This window comes from Bufo bufo, chromosome 4 (assembly GCF_905171765.1).
Source record: "Bufo bufo chromosome 4, aBufBuf1.1, whole genome shotgun sequence".
Classification (NCBI taxonomy): Eukaryota; Metazoa; Chordata; class Amphibia; order Anura; family Bufonidae; genus Bufo; species Bufo bufo.
The window spans coordinates 501,062,323-501,085,347 of NC_053392.1; the positions used below are offsets into that span (position 1 = coordinate 501,062,323).

The window sequence follows — 23,025 nt, forward strand, 5'->3', positions numbered from 1 at the left end:
TGATACGCTGGCTTGCGTTCCAGCGTGGAACGCAGCGACCGCCTGTGTTGTTACGCTGGCTTGCGCTCCAGTGTGGAACGCAGTGGCTGCTGGGCCCTCCTGTGACTCCGCCCACTTACCGTCCGGCCCTTAAATAGAAGACAGGTGCTAAGCAGGGTGTTCCACTAATGGAGTGCGCACCCTGCTAGCTCCACTGCATCTGAGTACTCTGTCCACATATCCAGACCTGGATCCCTAACAACAGCGTGAAGGACTGTCTACCTTCTTGCCACTGGCTTCCTCTGCTGGCTTCCTAGCCAGGACCAACTAACCGCAAGTATATGCCTGTTACCTGCTCTGATTAATGTCCTGGAACTCTGAGTGGGGTGGTTCCTGACTGGTGTGAGACGATACTCCCAAACCAACTCTGAACCTACTGCATACTATATACTAAACTGTGGACATGCTCTGAACCTACTGCATACTATATACTAAACTGTGGACATGCTATACTAACTCTTAACCTACTGCATACTATATACTAAACTGTGGACATGCTATACTAACTCTGAACCTACTGCATACTATATACTAAACTGTGGACATGCTATACTAACTCTGAACCTACTGCATACTATATACTAAACTGTGGACATGTTCTGAACCTACTGCATACTATATACTAATCTGTGGACATGCTCTGAACCTATGGCATACAATATACTAAACTGAGGACATGCTATATACTAACCCTGAACCTATTGCATACTAGATACTAACTCTGAACTGTGCACAAGCTTATACTAACTTGTGACTCCTGTAATACTGGGAGACCTTCCTCTCCAGCAGTAATACTAAATAGATGGATAGCGGTAAATGATTTTGTTACCCCAAACTCTCCGCCCAAGACTGAGAGCGACGCCTGGGGTACATACTGAGTAACCGCGAATCCCACAGCCAAGAACAAGGGCAGTGGGATAATAGTGCATGTCCATTGCTTCCGCAGTTGAGATCCTAACTGATCAACTAGGTGCGTTACAAAGCCATATGGCTCTCCTTCTGTTCTGAGTCCTGCCATGTGCCCCCACAGCAGTTTACCACTACATATGGGGTGTTGCCGTATTCAGGAGAAAATGTTTAACAAATCATGGGGTGCTTTTTCTCCAGTTACCCCTTGTGAAAATGAAAAATTTGGGGCTAAAGCAACATTTTATTGGAAGAAATTAAACTTTCCATTTTCACAGCCAAGTGTTTCCAAATTCCATAAAACGCTTAGGGGGTCAAAGTGCTCAGTCCCCTCTTAATATATTCTTTATGGGGTGCAGTTTCCAAAATGGGGTTACTTTTTGAGGGTTTTCACTGTAGGGGTACATCAGGGTCTCTTCAAATACAAAATGGTTCCTAAAAACCATTCTAGCAAATTCTGCCTCCAAAATCCATATGGTGCTCCTTTCCTTCTGACCACTGCCATGTGCCCAGGGCTGTGGAGTCGGTAGATAAATGGTCCGACTCCGACTCCTCAGTTTTTGGTACTTCCGACTCCGACTCCTCTTTATTTAATATGCAAATGTATTTTATACATTCCTTGAAGGAAAGAAACGCAACATACATGTCATTACCACAGAACTACTGGCTAGGAAGCTGCTGCCTTCTCCTTTGTGTGCTGATCTTCTGCTGAAGATAGAGCAGTGGGAGGATCCAGGAAGGGGCAGGGGAAGGGGCATTTATTGTAAAACATGATTTCCCTAGTACAATCCCATAGTCATGTTTAAAGTTTAAGCTAATAATCTGAGTTTACAAGTTTTTATAGCCTTAGCTGAATGACAGCAGTTTTTCAAATGGTTTACAGCTTCAGTCTTGAACTATTGACTATCCATTCCCTTCACTTATACAAGTGTCTAGCCCTGCAAAAAACATATTTACTTAATCAGTTATCAGTGAGAGGCTAGGTTAACCATGGGCGTTGCGTTCCCTGTAACAGCGGAACACAACACAATGGAAAGTATAAGAATTGCCGCTCCTTAACTGTGCGTTGCGTGCCATATAGTGAAGCATATGAAAAGCATGTTTCTTCATGGTCACTTAACGTGTTCGTTTTGCGGTAACGTGACGCACTGCATGCATTGGCCTTTATTCTTACAGTAGAGAAGTACTGTATTTTTCGCAAAAGTGGGGGAAAAATAGAAGTGCATCTTATGGGGGCGAATGCTGCGACCGTCCGGTGAATTGGCTGAGAGGGAGGAGGGGCTGGGGGCCGGCATCTGTTTCTGTAATTGCAGCGGGGCCCGGTGCAGTCACTGTATTCTACTACACCGGGCCCCGCTCACTGTAGTATACGGTAATCATATCTAACTTGTGGGTATTGTTAAAGTATTCCAATCATCTTAAATCGAGCGCTGTACTACTTACTACTAACTTCTTGGCAGTCAGGAGGCCGGGTGGGCGTTCGTAGCGTAGCTCACTACGTCACGCGCCTGCTCCGCCCACTTTATGAATGAAGCAGGCACCGGGCCATTACAGAAACAGATGCCGGCCCCCATTTACTACACAGGGACACTGTTATGGGGGGGATCTGTGGATGACACATAAGATAAGATGCTATATATATATATGTCATCCACAGATGCCCCCACAATGATCCCCCATAACAGTGCCAAACACAGATGCCCCCATAACAGTGCCACCCACAGATGCCCCCATAACAGTGCCACCCACAGATGCCCCCATAACAGTGCCACCCACAGATGCCCCCATAACAGTGCCACCCACAAATGCCCCCATAACAGTGCCACCCACAGATGCCCCCATAACAGTGCCATCCACAGATGCCCCCATAACAGTGCCATCCACAGATGCCCCCATAACAGTGCCACAGATGCCCCCATAACAGTGTCATCCACAGATGCCCCCATACCAGTGCCATCCACAGATGCCCCCATACCAGTGCCATCCACAGATGCCCCCATACCAGTGCCATCCACAGATGCCCCCATACCAGTGCCATCCACAGATCCCCCATAACAGTGCCATCCACAGATATTTTTTTTCTTATTTTCCTCCTCAAAAACCTAGGTGCGTCTTATGGGCAGGTGCGTCTTATAGGGCGAAAAATACGGTAATTGATTATAACTTTTTGTGAATTGGGACATTTAAACTTGCTTTTTTTCATTCCAATTTAAATCTAGTAGGAGTCGGAGTCGGTTCATTTTTTGCCGACTCCAGGTACCCAAAATTGCCTCAGACTCCACAGCCCTGCATGTGCCCATCGATTAATCCTGAAATTCAAACGTACTGCGTCCATTTGCACGCAAAGGACAGCCAGCCTCCATCTTGCTTGAAGATCTCGGCCGAAAACTTGTGCGACGCGAGATTACATAATCACGCCGTCCGGCGTGACGACGTCATACGTCACCACGCCGTGACGACGTAATTTTCGGGCCGCGCGTGATTTCGGCCGAGATCTTCAAGCAAGTTGGCAGCGGCCTTCCCGTCGTGCGCAAACGGACGCGGTAAGTTTAATGTAATGTTTTTTAAAATGCTAATTTCACACTGTTTGTACACTCAGATGGCGCGATCAAGTATGAACATGGCATCTGAGGGGTACAATGACGGATGTGGCACTATTGCATCTTCCTGTAATTGCACCCGCTACTTACAAAAAAATGTGCTTGGTGGCGAAGTAATTCGTCACAAAGCAAATTTTTTCGTAAAATTCGGCCAATCAGCCGAAATTTGCTCATCTCTAATGGGAACCTATTGGCGCCATCCGACACTGTATGCCTATACAGAGGTAAAAGTTGGAGACATCCTTTTCCTGACTTACACTGTAAAATGCAGTGTGAATACACTCAGCTACAATTAAATATACAAGCGACTATATCAGTCATGTGATGGCAGTGAAACAATCCCATTTATATGCTGTGGGGGACAGAAAGCAAGTCATTTCTCTGCAGTTCATCTCCCCATGGTGCAAGTAGCTGCCTGCCTCCAGTGCACTCAGAATAATAAATTGAGATTTCAGCTAGCAATGCAGATTATGACACTAACCAAACAGAGAAAGCCTTTTATTTCTAATATGCAGTCAGGCTGAGATTAAGCAGAAACGGCAATATTTAGGTTACTAATTGGAAATTTCAGCATGTAAGCTTCATATGGGTCTATCTGCTTCGATGCTCCACTTTTCTAATTCCCGGCTGCACAAAGGCAGCACAATGAGCCGGAGTTCACTCCTGTATTTCATGACCTCAGCTCACACCGATTAAGTGAAAACACGATGGCAGATACTGGGCAGCACTAAGTACACTGGCACATCATGGTGGGGCCAGATCAGAGCAAGCAGCTGAAAGGCACTGGCACACACTTCGGCAGTTTTGTAATGAAATAAAAAGATTCGAAAAAGTTACCTCATTTTACACTTCAGGGTAAGAACTGCTTACCGGGGGCCAAATAAACTACTTCAGGTAAAAAATAAAAACCTTGGAAAATTAAAAGAATTATATTTTAATCTTCAAAATACAAGGGACAATTTAGATATTTTAAATATTTGTAACCAATACTTTCTACTGCTCCGATGCATCTAAAATGAAGTAGTCTTGATTAAAATTTTACTACCTTTTTGTTTCTACAGTCCCTCCTGGTTTGTACTCTGGTACAGGGCTTGTTTGCTGTCCATTGCAATGGAGACACAAGATTTGCATAAAAGCAGTAAGGCGACTTTCACACTTGCGGCTGCAGGGTCCGGCAGGCCGTTCCAGCGGGGGAACAGCCTGCCGGATCCGTGTTAACGCTAGCCCACCATGCTGCTAGAAGTCCGCTCAAGCCGAGAGGCGGACGGACAAATACCGCAGCGTGGTCATCCCTGAGGAAGAAATTAGTGAATTTCGAAACGCGTCAGAGTAAGTGTGGACCTAGGAGGCATCCGTATCCAGCACAGTGTGACGTCACACAGAAGAAGCTGTATTCCTGACAACACCAACGCGGCTTCTACCCACACACGCGAGTTTCTGGCCGGAGCCGAGCACAAGTGAGTAATAGAAGCCTGACGATATGGTGAGGACACCGCGGAGAGATCGCGAGAAGACGCAAATACTAACCAGTCTGAATGGAACCTTGCTTTAGGGTGCTTTCACATTTGTGTTTTTCTTTTCCGGCATAGAGTTCCGTCCATAGTATACCGGAAAAGAAATGATCAATTTTATCCCCATGCATTCTGAATGGAGTGCAATCCGTTCAGGATGTCTTCAGTTCAGTTCAGTCTTTTTGACTGATCAGGACAGAGAAAAAACCGCAGCATGCTACGGTTTTATCTCCGGCCCAAAAAACTGAACACTTGCCTGAATGCCGGATCCGGCCGGACCGAAAAAAAAAGGTGAAAAAAAATAAATGCTGGATCCGTTTTTCCGGGTGACACTGGAAAGACGGATCCGGTATTGCAATGCATTTTTCTGACTGATCAGTCTTTTTTCAGACTGATCAGGATGCTGATCAATCTTACAAATGCCATCATACGGCGACGGAACTGCTTGCCGGATCACTCTGCCGCAAGTGTGAAAGTAGCGTTCCCTGAGCACGCCTGGAGCAGGTAACAACTTTGACTGTGATCAAGCAATAAGATACATTAAATTTGGAATGTTGGACACATCATAACACGTGGAGTCAGCGCGGGTTTAAACTTTATTTATTCATATGACTCTTAAAGTCTTTTTTTCTATTGGGAAGAGCCTTGGTGCAAGCCAGAAGAGAGATAATAGTATGCAGCGTTGGACTTGCCCACCAGAAAACCACAGGTTCCTCCGGTGGGCCAAGTCTCTGAAGCCACAGTGGGCCCCAAAGGTTCAGCAGCAAAAAAAAAAAAAAACATTTTAAGATTATTACTTGCCACTGAGGGTTATGTATTTGATACAAAACCTATTAGACTTTTTGATGATACAGGGATTGGGCTCTGAGAATAATTTTGCCTAGTAGGCCTAAGGAACCCCAGTCTGATACTGGCAGTAGGTGTTTTAATGTCTTGTATCAGATTATTCAATATGTCTTATCAGATCATTCATCCCATTTCCACCGACATAACTGAACTCTTCGATGTTTAAGCTGGTCAAGCACTGGAGTGAGCCAAAATCTTATAAAACGTGTAATGGATTTTCAGGTATGGAATAACAAACTGAATAAGCAGAACTGTGTAGGTAATAATCCCAGTCCTTATAAACTGCAATGTTAACTGGCGAGCCGATAAATATCTCTGCAGAGTTACAGACAGCAGACTCTAGACTTAATCTTGTAAAATTTCAGCTTCAGATGTCAGAGCTATTTGACCGTGTTGGGCCAATTTCCTAGTGCGTAACATACACATGGTGGTTGCTGAAGTACAGTATTATATACTAGCTCGCAGAGATAATTTACTCTTTGGGGATCCAACTGGCTTCAATGCTAGCAGACTCTGCGTTCTGGCTTTAAAATGTCATTAAAGTGTTTTTCATGGCTAGCTATTTCTTAACAGACTTTTGAGCTTGAAGCATACAATATAAAGATGTCTCATAGATATTGGTATTTCCTGGCTGCCTCCAAGTTGGACTGCCAACTTATTTAGTCACACTGGCAGCTGCCACATTTGAGTACGAACCACCCCAATATGTTATATTCAGTCAAAATGTTTTACTGTCATATGAAATGAGTTAGAAGATGTGGAAAGTGCCTTTCCAAACCTTCGCTTAGGGGGCTGTGCAGAGCCAATGAACAGCTGAAAATGTCTTCATTAATCTATGGCGCTGGAGGAATACCGTAATTGCTTTCTGTAGAGAGAGAAGGGTCTACAGTGGTGATAGTCTTCTTATAGTCTACCTTGCTGGCAATACTCTATGTTCAAAGATGTTGACATTTTTGCTTTGTACATGTCATTTTGCAGTGACAGAGATTATCTAGAAGAGTCGTAAAATCATAGCCAAACATTAAAAAGCTCAGTAGGATGCCAGAAATATAGAGTAATAGATTTAAATCAGGCAATGTCTTTATATGTAAGTTTATAATGGCTGCCGTCAGAAGCTGGCTGTGGAGATCCATTGGTGGCCCGTTATCTTTAATAGTGGGCATGTAATAATTTAGATTCCATATAGCTACAGGCTGAAGTAGTTACATGTACAGTAGATAGATCTTCCTCTGGACTTCTGGGCCCACATGCAATATCATGCACCAGGGCTGACCCCCTCATCCTCACAAGCCATTGTCTGTATATTGTGTAGGGTCTCTATGTAAAAAAAGTTTTCCTTTTTTTGGAAATATGGTCATCTATATGGGTAATATATTTCTGTGCATCAACCATGAAATATTATCTCACTTTAAATTGCCCCATTCATAATTACAGTATGCTCTTCTCTTTTGTAGTGGAGCAACCTTTACACCCTCTCAGGAACCAGCACCCAGGTGTGACTGCACCCTCTGCTTACTCCCCTTAGTACATTTATACGAAGCAGTGGAGAAAAGGGAGACAGGTACTGTAGCTGCTGGGTGAACTGAGCAACTACTGAAAAATGTAGAGATAGGATTTAAAGGGGTGTTCCAGTATTTTTATATTGATGGCCTAACCACAGTGGATAAAGCTGTGTGGTTCCACTCCCTGTTTCCGATGCCGGAGCTTCTCCTGAACACCTGATTGTCGAGGTTGAGAGGCGTCGGACGCCTGCCGATCTGATACTGATGGCCTATCCTGAGGATCGGTCATCAATGTAAACAGGGGAGAACTGAGAACTTAAAGTGACCCTGGAAAAAATACTGAAAGTGGCCCTATTTTGTAGTTTAAGGAATATGTCCACAGTCCATCACAAAATAGTGCCACCAGCAGAACAAAATACATCCCCAAAAACTTCCACTGGCTGGCCATGAGGAGGGCCCAGGCGGTCCCCTGGGCATCGGCCCACCAGGACATTTCCCTGTAAGGTCTATGGCCAATCCACCCCTGAATGTAAATATCCCAGAAAACCCTCTAAGGAATTTTCCATAATGGCACAAATAAATTGATATGCTAGTTATATTTGGAGAATGGGAAAGAGACTCTTTCATAAGACAAGTAATGCTGGAGAAGAATTCTGTAACGTCTAGCCATGTTGTGATGAGCACCTTTCTCATTTGCATGTAGATGATACCGAGGCCAATGATGCAAGAAATGCAGAATGCAAGTTATCAAGAAGCAAAACTCTATTAGCATTTTCACTGTTCTTGGCTTCCACCTGAGAAGAATATACTTACAAGACAAGAGGAAAGCCATTTACATAAGGCATTGGCAAGCGAGCCTAATCTTGCATACACAAAGTAATGCTTATTGTACATTATGATATAAGAGCTTAGCCTTGTGCCACAATATAATGGGGGGGGATAAACGTTGCCCTGCTGAGAAATAAGTGTGAGACAAGAGGACAGTATGACAGAAGAGATGGGCTGTTCTCCACCTGTCTTAATGATAAAGTATGTTATAATACAAGAAAACATGGACGCATTCATCCATATAACCTTCATACGACTTTGTCTCTGCATGGAGAAGTTTAATAAAAACTTAAGTTACTAAAACAAAGTGCAGTAAAGGTGTAGGGAGAGATGAAGATTAAAATGTGCTTCCTGCTTCTGTCAGATGTCATTTTAACATTGGAATACCTGCCATTGTTGGTCAGTTTATCGGCTATAATAATGATGGAGAAGAGCTCCACAAGCTGTCTGTATATGTGTCACACATATGGTATAGGCTTAACATAATACCCTAACTATTTAAATTGGAGATTCCCTGAATATCTTACACTAAGCTTTATATTCCTGATTATAAACCATGCGAACACTGTGATTAACTGAGCATCCTGCAATAAAACCTTAACACTTCCCCACTGCGCAGCAATGTAATGGTGGTGACACTAAGCCTTCTAAAATAATGTCACCAATATTTCTTATAAATGTGGGAACATAGGAGTTACTTAGCCCCCAAGGATCACATCCTTGTACTGGTTTCTCTGTCCATAGTGAACCATTACTTGCATATTGGTAACCTGACAAGCTATTCCTCTAAAATACTTATTACAGAGTGGATGTTGATTCCCTGTGTCACTTGAACCGATATGACTTGGGGCTACTCCTCAAGGCGTTATTTTAGTGGCCTCCCTTGTCTTCCACCTTTTAATCTGTATACAGGGATATTAACATCGCTGCAGGGGAACCACCAGGTTGCTACCTCTTGGAGTAGTCTCTGTTCAAGTGACTGCCTATTCACAGAGGTGAAGAGACACTGATGAGGAGCACCAAGAGAACCGGCAAAACTGTAGTCAGGGAGAGACTAAAGGTCAGGTCAGGCAGAGTATGTGTAATACGATAAACAGTCCGAGGTCAGTACAGGCAGCTCAGGGTCAGGATGGAGATCAGGCAAGGGTCAGACAGCAAAGCATCAATTCCAGAAGTCAGGCAAAAGTCAGTACACAGAACAGGCAAACAAACAAACAAACCTATTGATCAGGCACCTTCCTACATGTAAAAATGTCTTATGTACCCCAAGGTGGCCAGCCATTGGCTGGGGAGGATTAGGGTGAGCCAGAGAGAGCACACATCAGTGCCCTAAGGGCAGAGAGAGGGAATGCCTACGAGAAGCAGGCCTCAGCCTGTGTGTAAGGACCACCGGGCAAGCAGAGAAAAATGCTGGCACAAACAAGCCTCCAAAGCGCTGGAGCTATGGAGTGGTTGAGCAAGGTGTTAGCTGTGCCAACCAGTAGCAGAGGAGTGGTGGTCTACATCCAACCACCGCCATAACACATTATTACTTGAATGTTTGTTTTTTTTAACTATACCCTAGGAGAAAGTAGATTTGGAGAAATGGAATTCCCTGTGGCTGCTTTACCTGACACCTTAATGAAAGTACAGATCCTGTTTCTGAGTTAATGGGAGACAGCACATTGATTTCACTGACAACTACAGACAAAAGAAAATTAAATGCCAGGTTCTCCCCCGATTACAGGATCCCAGCAGTGGAATACCTTGCAATGAGCTTTTCATTGGATGACAAGGGTAGTAAAAAGGCATTGCTGAAAGCATACATTACCCCTAACATACATAACTGTGTGCTGCTGATACCTGCATTCTGCTGATGGTGAGGAGAATAATACTCCACAAAGAACTCAGTTTCCTCTAGGCTTCTATCCCCTATTACATGTATCAATCCTGTTCATAAAGATAGCACCTTTGAACATAGGAAATTCTCTAACATTTAAGCAAAGGTTCATGTTCATTTTGGATTTGATCACTCCTTGAATTACATATATCCTTATAATTACCTAATGCATGTTGTGCACTACAACACAAGCCATTCATCTAATGCACTAATTAGAATTGATTTGAGTCCCTTATATACGGTACCAGCAGAAACCAGGTTGTAGTGCTGCCACTCTGTCCATTTACGTATTTAAACCAGGGATAAGGCATACTAACACAATACAGAGACCCAAGATCGAGGCCCTGAAAACATGAGAGGCTGTATGTTGGGTCTACTCCTTTAACTTTACCTTCGGGGTTCTATATATGACAACCATTTGTTCAACGTGGACTACCACTTTCTAGTAAGTAACTATGAAAATATATTGCATTGCTTATTGTCTCTTGCAGCAATCTGAATTAAAAAATGGTATTATAGTCTAGAGCTGCATTTCACAGTGCTGCAGCTTTCAGAGCTGAAATCTTGCGGAATGAATGTTCCTACTCGATCACTTTGTACAATAAAACTTATACCCGGCACAGTTCGCTAATCTAATGTATGAAGAAATAAATATTCCGAATTATAGGACCATATGTTGGGTTTGATGGATTTTTCTCAATGTGTGATAGCAACCAGCAGAACTGTGAATGCAGCTCTGGGCTATAAGACATATACCGTCATGCTAACTGGTGGATATGTCTTTAAAGTGTTAATCATTTTGTTCAGCTGTCTGGTGGAAAAAAGCAAAATCAACCATGTGACACTTGAAGGTTAACGTGCATGGGTTGTCTCATTAAGACAATTTACACTCTATCTACAGGATAAGTGTCTGATCGGTGGGAGTCCCACTGCTGGCACCCCCATCGATCACAAGAGCATGGGCCTCTTTGAATGAAGCGGTAGACACGCATGTGAATCTGCCGCTCTAGTAAATGCTAGGGTTGTGCCGGAGCGTCGGCTATCTCCACCAGCCCCATAGAGCTGAATGGAGTGGCAGCTTGCATGCCTGACTGAGAGAACACAGGCCCCCATTTTCGTGATCATTGGGGGCCCCAGCAGTTGGACTGTAACCCATCAGACACTTATCCCCTATCCTGTGTCTTAATAGGGTAATCCCTTTCAGGACAGAGAATCCCATCAGGACAGAGAATGAAAAACCATCCCAAAAAGAACAGCAAATACAGCATGATCTGTCATATAGACTATGGATTTTAAAGGATAACTGTCATATTTTCATAAAAAAAAATCTATTTTAGCATATGTTACTGCTGCAGCAGCATTATGCATAAAGCAATCTTTAGTTTCTTCACTTACCACTGTTTTCCTTGAGTTCCTTAGTTACGGCTGTTTTGAATCCTACATTATGAGGATCTTCTCAGGATGGCTCCCCTGCCAGTTCTCTGAGGCCAAAACTGCATTCCCTCAGGTCACATACACACTTGATGTAGCCAGCAGCTTCCTGTCCAGCCAATCAGATTGGATTACTGAGAGAGAGGCCTCCTCACTCTGAAGCCTAATGCAGGCATGCAGTGTGAAGGACCGCCCCTCTGTCTTCCTAGCCGGAGACAGATGAGCCATAGCAACGGTCTTTTAAGGGAGCAGTGGAAAGGGACAGAGGACATTAATGAAAGCTGTTATTATAAGGTAATTACAGATCTTTTGGCAACTCGGGTATACATGACTAGCTCTAATAAACTAGCAAATAAAAAAAATATATGACAGTTATCCTTTAATAAGCCTATTATTAAAAATTAAACACATACCAGGAGTTAGCCCCATGCCAAATGCATTTTCCAGCTGGATAAAAAGCAAACTACACTGCACTATGTAAGAAATGTTGGACAGACCATGCAGCCTTTATACTGAAATAATGCCTATAATATAATAATAGATCCATTATAGCGACATTACCAGAACAGGTGGCTACCTTTATATACACAGATAATAAACTCCCGGGGTTCACATCATATACATGTCATGCGCCTAAGAGAGCAACAATACCATGAGATATTGCAATGTTTTCATGACTTGACCAAATCTGGGACAAGAACCCGTGAAATGCCAAAACGATAGCCGTTATTTGGCAATTGAAAAATTGCTTGACGAGGAAGTCTATTAAGATGTTTATAACATTAAATCAGCGCTGTGAATAATTTATCGGATGGGGGAAATTCAATCTCCCGCTGAACGCGGAGCTGATGATAAAAACAGATGTGTGTTTTATGTGTTTTCCTACAAACTGATTTAAAAAATAAAAAAAGCATAAAAAAATAAATGATTTGACATTTATCATGAATATTGAATATTGCTAACTCAGGTCTTTTTCCTCAGGCAGTTTATCACCTCCTAATAGGGATGTATGGTTAAACACACATCTTATAAGATTCTTTCTCAGGATAACATTCTCATCTCGGACCTCCGGGGATATGTGCAGACTTCCTTCGCACTGTCTGCTGGACAATATAGATCTGACTTAATATTTTATGTTGTGTTTTAATTGCTCAAACTATTACATTGTTGTAAAGAAACCTTTATTCAGCAGCGCATTCAGATATAATAGATGCAGCTTAAGTTCTTAACCCTTAGGCTCACTTGCAATTTTGATTCAGTATAAAGTTAGCAATATATATTGGTTGTGATGACATCACTGAGCAGTTAGTATGATGTCATCAATACTCTCGCCTATGTATGATGTCACTGTTTTTAAACTATTTGTCAAGATGGCCTATGAACCCCCCCAGACATGGGAACTGGATTGCAAAAGGTACCCCTATAGTTGTGCCAACAGATCAATCTTGTGAGCTTAAGGGACCATGGGGAAATCATACACCCTTTCAATACTCTCTAAAGTTGTCTGCAAAATGCTGCTTACAGCAGTCTGTATATAGTGGGGGGATACACTGATTTACTATTGCATGTATAGGAGACAAGTCTGATGAAAAGATTCTCTATTCATGCAATTCCCTAATAATATAGATTAGTGGGTGAATGGTGAAGGGCCCATGAACAGAACAAATAGGGTGCATGGACCCCAGGTGGCACATGGAGTCCATTTGGTTCCATATTACACAGCCACTCCCTGTGCCGCTATGTCGTGTCTCCATAACATAACCTTATTCTCCCATAGTACTGTTATGATGAAACATGCAATTTTTTCCCACGTATTTCTTGAGTAAAACATGCTGTTTGCCTCTGATTAAACTCCGAGGGATACTATTCCTCCTTGTGGACAGCACCTTGTAGATGTTACAGGCCAGGCAATGCTCCTCTCTTATAAAATTATGTAAACTAGCCGTATTTCCAAAAAAAAAAAGAAAATAAAGCTGACCTCTGTTGCCCCCAGACATAAGGTAAATATTGTATAAGTCAATGTTTGACTTTTTAAACAGGCCTTGAGACACAAGTTATGATTATAGCTAAGCCAGTACCTCATCTACAGACAGCTGTTTTGGGGTGACTGGTGAGTTCTTCACAAAGAGAAGTAGTATCCCCAAAATCTGGACAAAGTCCTGTCACCCAGTCAAGCCAGTTCTCTCTGCTGTGAATTGATGGGGGTCAATCACCCCGAAACAGCAATCTGCGGATGAGGTACTGACTCAGCTATAATCCTAAGTTATGTATCAAGGCCTGTTAAAAGGTCAAACATTAACATATAGGATAGCTACCTTATATCTCATTAAAATCAGAGGTAAATAGAGGTACATTAGTGGCCTATAATAGTCAATTGTCTCCATACTAAGAATCCACGCAACCTTCAGTTTAAACAAACCATTTAATTTCTTGTGCCATGTACCATAGGCAATCTTCCACTGTAGTTTTATTGATGACCCATTTAAAATACTATACCAACCAACACCTACTTCGTCTTCATTTATTCACTTATTTGTATATTCTTTTCAATTGATTATACCTCTTGATGTGAGCAAACTACCTTTTAGTGTGAATTAGTGGTTGACACGGCTCTACTCTCATCACTAAACGGTAATATACTCTTGTAAAGGATGTGATGTAGGAGAGTAGAAGTAATGACACAGCCGAAAACATTTATCCAACTGGTATTTAAGGAACACACTTACCAGGTACCGATGTTCCCAGAGCCACAAAAACGACTGCAGTAACAGAATCCTTCAAGCCGATAGTACAACCAAAATGCGAAGCTAAATCTCCAATGAATGCTGTGAGGAGACCAATCATTGAAATGGACACAATAAAACAGGCCCAACCATTCCAGTACTCCGTTGGAGGGACAAAGGCGAACAGAACTTTCCAGAAGACGGTCAGAAAATGCATCACATAGTCGAAGCAAGATGGCAGTTTTTCTTCTCCACATTCGTCATCATCATCATCATCCCCTATAGGGAAAATAAAAATTCAAGTGATTGCCTATTTACAGATGAAATATGACTACATTTGTGAACAATTTGATGCCATTAGATGTAACATGTTTGGTTTTTCCAGTGCCATTTAATATGAAGGTTCATTGTCATTGCTACTTTGATTACTAACATAATGTTACTCTAAGAAACAGTCCTGTATTTTCTCTAGACATACTGTACATAGGCCTACTTTACTTTACTCGGCATACCATCTAAATATTATCTACATGGGATTACAAATCAAACTAACAATATCCTACATAGCTATACACATTGAGAACTCAAGTTTAAAGGGAATCTGACACCAGCCACCTTCCTATCAAACTGTTTGCATAGACACATAGCTGTAGTTCACCTGATTAAAACCCTGTTTTCTTTTGTTGATTTGAGGCTCCGTTCCTGAGTTATGATTCTTAATATGCAAATTAGGCCCTTGGTGCAATGAGGGCATCATCTCTGCTCTTGTTGCACTCAAGGTCCACTCCATTTTGTGGCCAGCCCCTCCCTCGCTGTTTTGATTGATAGGGCCAGGCACTAGCAAAGCAGAAAGGGACACAGAAGGGAGCGGAGCTTGGGTGCAACAAAAGCAACAGTTAGTCCGTCATTGCACCAAAGGCTTAATTTGCATATAAAGAACAAGTCTCATAACTCGGTAATGGAGCCTCGGCAAAAGAAACTTTTAATCAGGTGAACCACAGCTATGTGTCTATGCAAACAGTTGGATAGTGAGATCGCTGGTCACAGATTTCCCTTACGTTTCTAGGTAATTTACTCCTTCAGGAGAAGCATGGTGATCCAGAGAGTCCTCCTCCTGAAGGTCAGGGCTACTACATATCATCTACTATATCATGTGAAATCTGTGACCAAATCAGTAGTTAACAGTATTTTACAATATGGCCCCCTCATAGTGTTGACACCTTTTCCACCTGAAAATACCAACCCTTTACATTAAGCGTAGGTTTATGAGCCTTAGGCATTTAATGACTACTCAAACTCAGCCAATATCCTCTTCCTCCTACCTATACTCTTGATTCTGACGTTCCTAAGGCTGAACAACCTGGCAAAGGAGTAGTAACTAATGCAAATGTGAATCAATCAGATTACTATTATGCTAAATGTTATCAGTGGCCTTGCATTAGTAATGAATGGGCCACTGATTTACTGCCCTTGTAGCAACCCTACCCCTTCATGGACAAGCTGAGATGGATCATAAATAGAGATGAGAGAATCGATTCTTTCATCAAAAAGAGTTCTTCAGCTGTGAGGGGCTATCCCCACTTGATTGTCAGGGCCGGCAAGATGTCTGCTCTAACAATTCAGCTTTGGAGAATCAAAGAAAATAATAAGTGAATCGACTTTCCTATTACATTTTTTGGACTAGAAAGACAGTGAATCAAGCAAAAATGAACTTATACACTGTCATCTTTTATTTGCCAGCTCTCTGTTCTGCCTAGTAGAGGGGGGTCCTGAGCGAGGGATTCTCCTCTGTGATGTCCATATGCCATAAGCTTCTGTGTTCTGATCATCCATGATTATATTTCCTGTTCTGTTTTTTGTGAAGTTTACTGGAACCCTATCCAAATCAGTATCCATGGAAAATGAATACGTATGTACAACTGCAGTGTCGGACTGGGGTTCCTTGGGCGCTTGGGAGGAAATTATTCTCGAGGCCCAAACCATATATCATCAATAAAGTCTAATTGGGTTTTCAATTAAAGAAATAGATCATAGTGGCAATTGACTGTATCCAAAGGAAGCCAATGTTTTTTTTTTCTCCTGGGTCTTTGGGGCCCTCTATGGTATCAGAGCCTGAGCCCACCGGATGATCCTATGGTACTCAGGTGGGCCAGTCTGGCCCTGTATGACTTCATGGGCCATACAGTCAAAGGAAGGAAATATTACAGTTAGTGGTATCTCTTCTGACAGATCTTTCAGCCAGGCAATGTAGCCTCTTCAATTTGTCAGTCTTTTTGTATAAAGCCTATACAAATCCTTTACTTTTGAAATTAAAGGAAGCAGCAATGCATGCAATCCACACATTTAATTTGACCACTAAATTATAAATAAAAGACATGCTAATGGTACACATGTTGCAAACTATTCTCAAAGCTTTTGACATTAGTACTGCAGTCAATGGGCCAGATTTATCATTACACTTACATCTTACTCCACTTTTACATATGTCAGATTTATTAATGGTCCTTTAATACTGTGATAAATGTGGTTTGACGGTAGCAGTTTATCCTTCAGTAAGCGGCTTTACAAAAGTCGCACGTCTTTACGAAAAAGTCGAATGTACTACTACAAAGTCGCATAAGATAAGCATGGTCCTTACTAGAGTCAAATTGTGCAATTTTTGCGCAATTTTTTGTGACTTTTTAAACTGTCGCAATAGTAACTCTGTCTAGAGATTCATTTACATAAGAAAACACGCCCACTTTCAGAAAACTGGCGAGCATAGCGCAGAGCCAATAAAAGTCACAAATTTTTGCGCAGTTTTAGCGATTGCGCAAAAATTTGTGATTTTTTCACTCCATTATTTTGACTTGATCTAATGATAAATCTGGCCCAATGCCTTTCTGACCACTTGCTGAATGAAACCTTTAATACACTATCACATTACATTGCCGTGACAGGCCTATAAAATAATAACAATTTCAAGCAAATTTCCTTTTGCTAGATCATAAAATACAGCACTGATGCATAAATCTCCTCAACAGCAATCCCTTTAGGGATTGATTAATTTGACTTGTGTTGGATTTAACGGGAGGATGTATACGGGCTTTTGGGATAAGCTGTCATAATCAGGATTGAAAGGCAGCTGGCAACATCTGCACTGAGAGCCACAATTTAGTTAATCACAAAAAGTAGTATCATGAAATGAAAAATTGCTGGGAGCTCAGCCCAAGTGACCTCGAACAGTCTCTGCAGACCCAGGGGTACTGACTGCAATGTGCCATAAAATGCACCAGGACAGGGCACTGTGGCATTTGCCTTTGATGACTGTAATGTAATTCAAATCTTTAATTGAAAGAATCCACAGGAGACACAACAGAACATCTGACACTATTAGCAGCATCAGTTGTTGTCCTTCAGAGCAGCGTTCTCAAGTTCAGATTCATATTTGAGTCAAAGTGCAGTCATACTCAAATGTCAAGTGTTTAAGAAAGTGGAGTTTGGCGGTTCCCAGAGAACAAAGATCAAATTGCAGGAATCATCTGTCGTAAGAATAACATTCTTCATTCTGTAAAACCATCACCTTGGAGTCAATAGTACTTATGACTAGGCAAGATATTTCTAACGCAAAAAAACGCCGCTTCCACATTCCAGCCACACTTCCCTGTTGTCAGAGCAACCGGCTTACTAATTCTGGGAAAATACGAAGCTACACAAAAGAAATCCAGCCCCCACTGACTCTATAGCTTTCCTTACCCAAAAACATTAAAGAGGTTGTCCAAGTGTTACTGTTCCTCAGAGCAGGTCATCAATATCTGACCGTTGAGGGTCCCTCGCTGGTCAGCTATTTGAAGAGGTCACGGCACTCTTCCTAGGCCAGTGACGTCATGTTCATCAGTCACCTGGCCTAGGCACAGCTCAGTCCTATTCAAGTAAAAGAGACTGGGCTGCAATACAAGCACAGACAAAATCCAATGGATGGCACCAAGGACAGACTGGGAACTTAAAGTGGCCCTGGAAAAAAAACTAACAGTGGCCCCATGTTACAGGTGGGACAACCAAGTAGGCAGGGACAGCATAAGTAGGCGGGGCCAGCAATACTGTAGTGCAGCACAAAATACCGCCCCAGCAGAGCCAAATACCATAGTGCAGCACAATATACTGCTGCCCTAACCACAGTATTCAACTGGATCACTGTCCTGAAGAAGGCGATACAGTTGAATTCAGAAGGGCATCTGCAGCCATTGGTCAAAGGCATACGGACCTGATGCTCCTACATCGAGTTGGCAGTCATACGTTTTGAGTTTCAAGTCACTACAATACAAAAGTCTGTGAACCCTGAAGAATGATGGATCTTTGGTAGTCTCTATTTAGTGGACTTTCACGTTTCCATGATCCAGATACATGCTACCAGAATGTCTGTGTTATTGGCAAGTTCAGAAGTGCTTAGACTCACTGAACTATCTCATGATCTTAACACTGGGTTCATGACTTAGGCCTGTATTATACCAACAGACCATCTGACCAATATCTGTCCAATAAGACCAATAGTTAGTGTGTATGACAAAATATCTGTGTGTGTAATAGGCCATCTGACCAATGACTGGTCAGAAAATTTGTCAGATAATCTGTTAGTGTAATACAGGCCTTACATGCCTACCATTTAGCCTAATATACCTCTCAAATATAGATGTAGTAGAGTTAACACACATGCTTTATGAGATGTGTTATCTAAACTAAATGAGTTAAAGGGGTTGTCTGGGTTCAGAGTTGAACCCGGACATTCCCATATTTTTACCCAGGCAGCCCCCCTGATGTTAGCATCGGAGCATCTCATGCTCCGATGCACTCCCTTGCCCTGTGCTAGATCGTTTGTTTACAATAACACACTGCCGGGCAGAGGCTTCCGCCCAGCAGTGTGTTTGGTGATGTCACCGGCTCTGATGGGCGTGCTTTAGCTGTTTTACTGGCCCATGGAGAGCCCGGTTCGTCACTGGAACTCCTGAAAATGCCTTTGCCCTGCGCGATTTAGCACAGGGCAAAGGAGAGCATCGGAGCATGAACTGCTCTGATGCTCAAGTCAGGGGGGCTGCCTGGGTGAAAATGGAGGTATGTCCGGGTTCAGCTCTGAACCCGGACAACCTCTTTAAGCAAACACGTTCAATTGCTTTTCAATGGCTTTTGTTTCAAGATAACGCAATTAGTTAAGAAATTTGAGTTAAGAGTTTGTGTGTTAATCCTGCTACATCTGTATGTTATCTTATAGATATGATAGACCATTAGTCCCAAAATATGCGTTACCACCTTGCGATATATATCACAACTAGTAGACAGAAAAATGCCTAAGTGGTCCACAATACTAAATGTCACATTATTATTAAGCCGCAGACACTTTTATTTGCTCCTGTGTAGATGTATTTTGGTCACTGAAGCGGCAACGTTAATATTACATGATAAACAACAAGTCCTTATGGATTCAAAGGTCTTGTTTGACATACTATTGTTCTTGGCACAAGCGAGCAGGCCACAGATGCAAAAGAGAAGCATTTCCTTTGGTACACAGTCTCTAGTGCACTGAATAAGCTGCTCAAAGCATAAGGTATGATTTGTTAAAGTAATGGAAATAATAATAATAATGCAAAAGCTATAAAAAACTATATTACATTTTACTGTGCAACAGATGAACATCTAATGGTGAGGATGAAATATTAACCTACATATATCATCCCTGACCGGATATATCATATCCCTGACAGAAAAACTGTCCAATCTGCTTTTTGTGAGCAAAGGTCAATGGCATGGATGCATTCTTTTATTCCGATCCATATATCTCCCTATCTTGACATTAGTTAAGGTGGAACTGTCCATAACATGAGGGTAAATTATGTAAAATACCATAAAATGTTATTAAACTCTCATAGATGAAAAGTAAATCTCCCTTAATTGCAATAAAAAAAACATATGTGCAGTCAAGGCCAAAGATTACTTTTATGTTCTGATACATCTGAATTACTGGCAGTTGCATAACTTCCATGGACCGTACTGAGAGGGGGCCTAGCACTGACCTGCTTCTGTTGCTTCCCAATGCATATTCACATGGCTTTCCTGCAGCCATTACTGGTGTAATCTCACTGTTTAAGTTCTTTATAGTGTCCACTGAGTTCAGCAGTAGCTGCATAAGTCCATACATATACAGCTCCCCCTAGTGGTGGCAGCTGGCAGACAGTTGTTTCATTAACTTTGTGAAGCCAGTTTTGTGGTGTATAAGCAATATAGCATTTGGACCTGAAAGTGCCAGGAAATGTGTCCAGGAGCTCAAAGTTGCACCAAGCATTGTTTTTATCTTTGCTCGGGCAGTGAATCGACACCAATAAATCTCCTTCAATGTCTAAATCTTACAAAGCTATGCTATGGAATTACACTGGATTTTAAGGGACTGTCCAATGCACACATTTTTGTAAATGTTGGCAGCACTTTAAAATAATAAGATATCAAATACCTGTTAAGCCGTCCCTGGTCCAGTGCTGCAACTGCTCTGGTCCCAAGAGGTCTCTGCTCGCTTCCAGTCAGCATGTCTAAGCATATGATTGCTGCGGCCAACCATTGGCTGCAGCAGTCACAAGCATAGATGGCACCGCTGCCTGAAAGTAAATGCAGGGGACAGGAGCAGTAACAGCGCTGGATCAGAAGGAGCTCCCACCATTTCCAAAAGAGTGCTTGTACTGGGCTACCATTATAATGGGCATTCACACGACTGTGTGCTTTCGGAGGTCCGCAAAACGTGGATCCACAAATTACTGATGATGTCTGTGTTGCATACGTTTTTTTGAGGACCCATTAACTTCAATGGGTCTGTGTTCCACATTTGAGGCCAAAAATAGGACATGTTCTATCTTTTGAGGAATGTATATACATACGCGGAAAGCACATGGAAGACATCCGTGTGCCTTCTGCATCCATATGTAATTTCCGTAAAAGATAAAACATGTCCTTGGCTGCTGCAGAAGTCAATAGGTCCACAAAACCCCCCATATGTGACACGGATGTCATCGGTATTTTGCGGATCCACAGTTTGCAGAGTGCCCAATATACACGGTCGTGTATCAAAATGTAGTTCTCACTGGTGGTCGGTATCATTCTAAGCTTTGCTATGGGGCCCTATGATTTCAGCATATGTCCCTGATACCTGGATAATCTGCTCTTCTAACTATTGCAACAGTAAAGTTCAGCCGCAATAACAATAATAAAAGGAGGCAGAAATCCCAGTCACTAAGCCAAGAACTCAATCAAATGTGTAGACTGATTTACATCTAGAATTGTCCGCTCTGAATAATAGCTATGTGCTAATAAATCTCCCACATCGTGATGGATGGGAGAAACAAATAGTACTAACTGGAACTTGGAATCAAGCAACTTGTGAAAAAGCCATAGCTTAGCGCTCACATGTATTTATTCAAACAGAGCAATGGCCGATATGTTTCATATTTGATGTAAAAATGAAATAAATCCCGGGTGAGCGCTAATTCCGTAAACCTAAGCGTTCCCTGACACAATCCCGAGAGAGGAATGTCACTAAATTAGAGCAGCGCGGTCTCCGGAGACTACTACGACTGCCTTCATAGCTAAAACCTTGGTTAATTGCCATATTACCCTTCTAACAAACATAATAAAAAGGAACACAATTCTCCTAATGACGGCTTCAGATTCGTGACTCGTATCATGAGAGCAGAAGCATGTGCGCAACATGTGAACTTACCAGCACTGACTGTAATGGCCTCAATGAACTGCTCTCTCCAGCTGTTCGTTCCGACCACCAGAGCAAGATTTGTCTTCTTAATCAGTTTGTCCACAGTGCTCTGCGGAGACAGAAGAGGAGTAAGGGACTCGTTGGAATCATTCATTTTCATTTACATTATACAATGGAAATTTTGTCCATTTCGCTAGCGTGTAACAGCTGTTGAGCTTTAGGGATCATTTTTAAATGTAAATATGCTGTTTTCAGGCTCAATCAGATTGTTGAATCCTTTAAATACACTGAAGTCATGTCGGTTTCCAATGGGTGTATTAGGGCTCAATGCAGGAAACATACATTTAATGCCAAGGATGGGAAAGGTATTTCCAAAGCATTCTTTGAGAATGGCTTTCCTGATGTCACAGTATGGTATATGAGCCTGACCATACCACTAAACGTATGACTTCTGCTCATAAACCTTAGTATGGTCATTAAAGGGGCTGTCCCACGAAAAATATTCTACAGTTTTCAAACCAGCACCTGGATCTGAATACTTTTGCATTTGCATGTAATTTAAAATTTTCTATAGCCACGAGTTATTCAATAAAATGTATCTGTATAGGGCCACTTCATTTCTTATTTCTTTGACCTGCTCACTGAGATGGTCGCACATGCTCAGTTTCATCCTTCAACTGCCTCCTGAGCTGTGATAGGGAGAACATGGACACGCCCCCTGAGCTTCAGCTGAAAAGACAGCCCCCATTGAGCTGTCAGCTTGATATAAATCTACTAGAGCAACCGGGAGATCTCTGGATCCATGTGGTTCTAGCTTTGTTAGAAAGATATTGTATATTGTACTATATGATGTGTTATTTTCATTTTTTACATTATTTGTGGGTCTACAGTACGGAAGCCCTGGCCAAACTCATGGGCAGCTCTCTACCATTTCTCTTGAAGAACGTAAGTAATGTTTCTATAATTCTGACCAAAATTTCTTACCATGTGTTAGCAAAATAATACAACCATACCACGGCAAATAATAGTACCAC

General features: G+C 42.1%; 1 protein-coding gene across 9 annotated transcripts in view; it reads right to left on the bottom strand.

Moving 5' to 3' along the window:
* SLC8A1 (solute carrier family 8 member A1) overlaps positions 1-23,025 on the bottom strand; it is a 518,651-nt gene that overhangs the window by 28,479 nt on the left and 467,147 nt on the right. For all 9 annotated transcript variants that reach the window (XM_040429629.1, XM_040429627.1, XM_040429625.1 and 6 more), the window contains 2 exons: positions 22,001-22,100; positions 14,269-14,544 (listed from right to left, as the gene is read on the bottom strand). In XM_040429629.1, the coding sequence (XP_040285563.1) occupies positions 14,269-14,544; positions 22,001-22,100 (376 nt within the window). The remainder of the gene's footprint in view (positions 1-14,268; positions 14,545-22,000; positions 22,101-23,025) is intronic.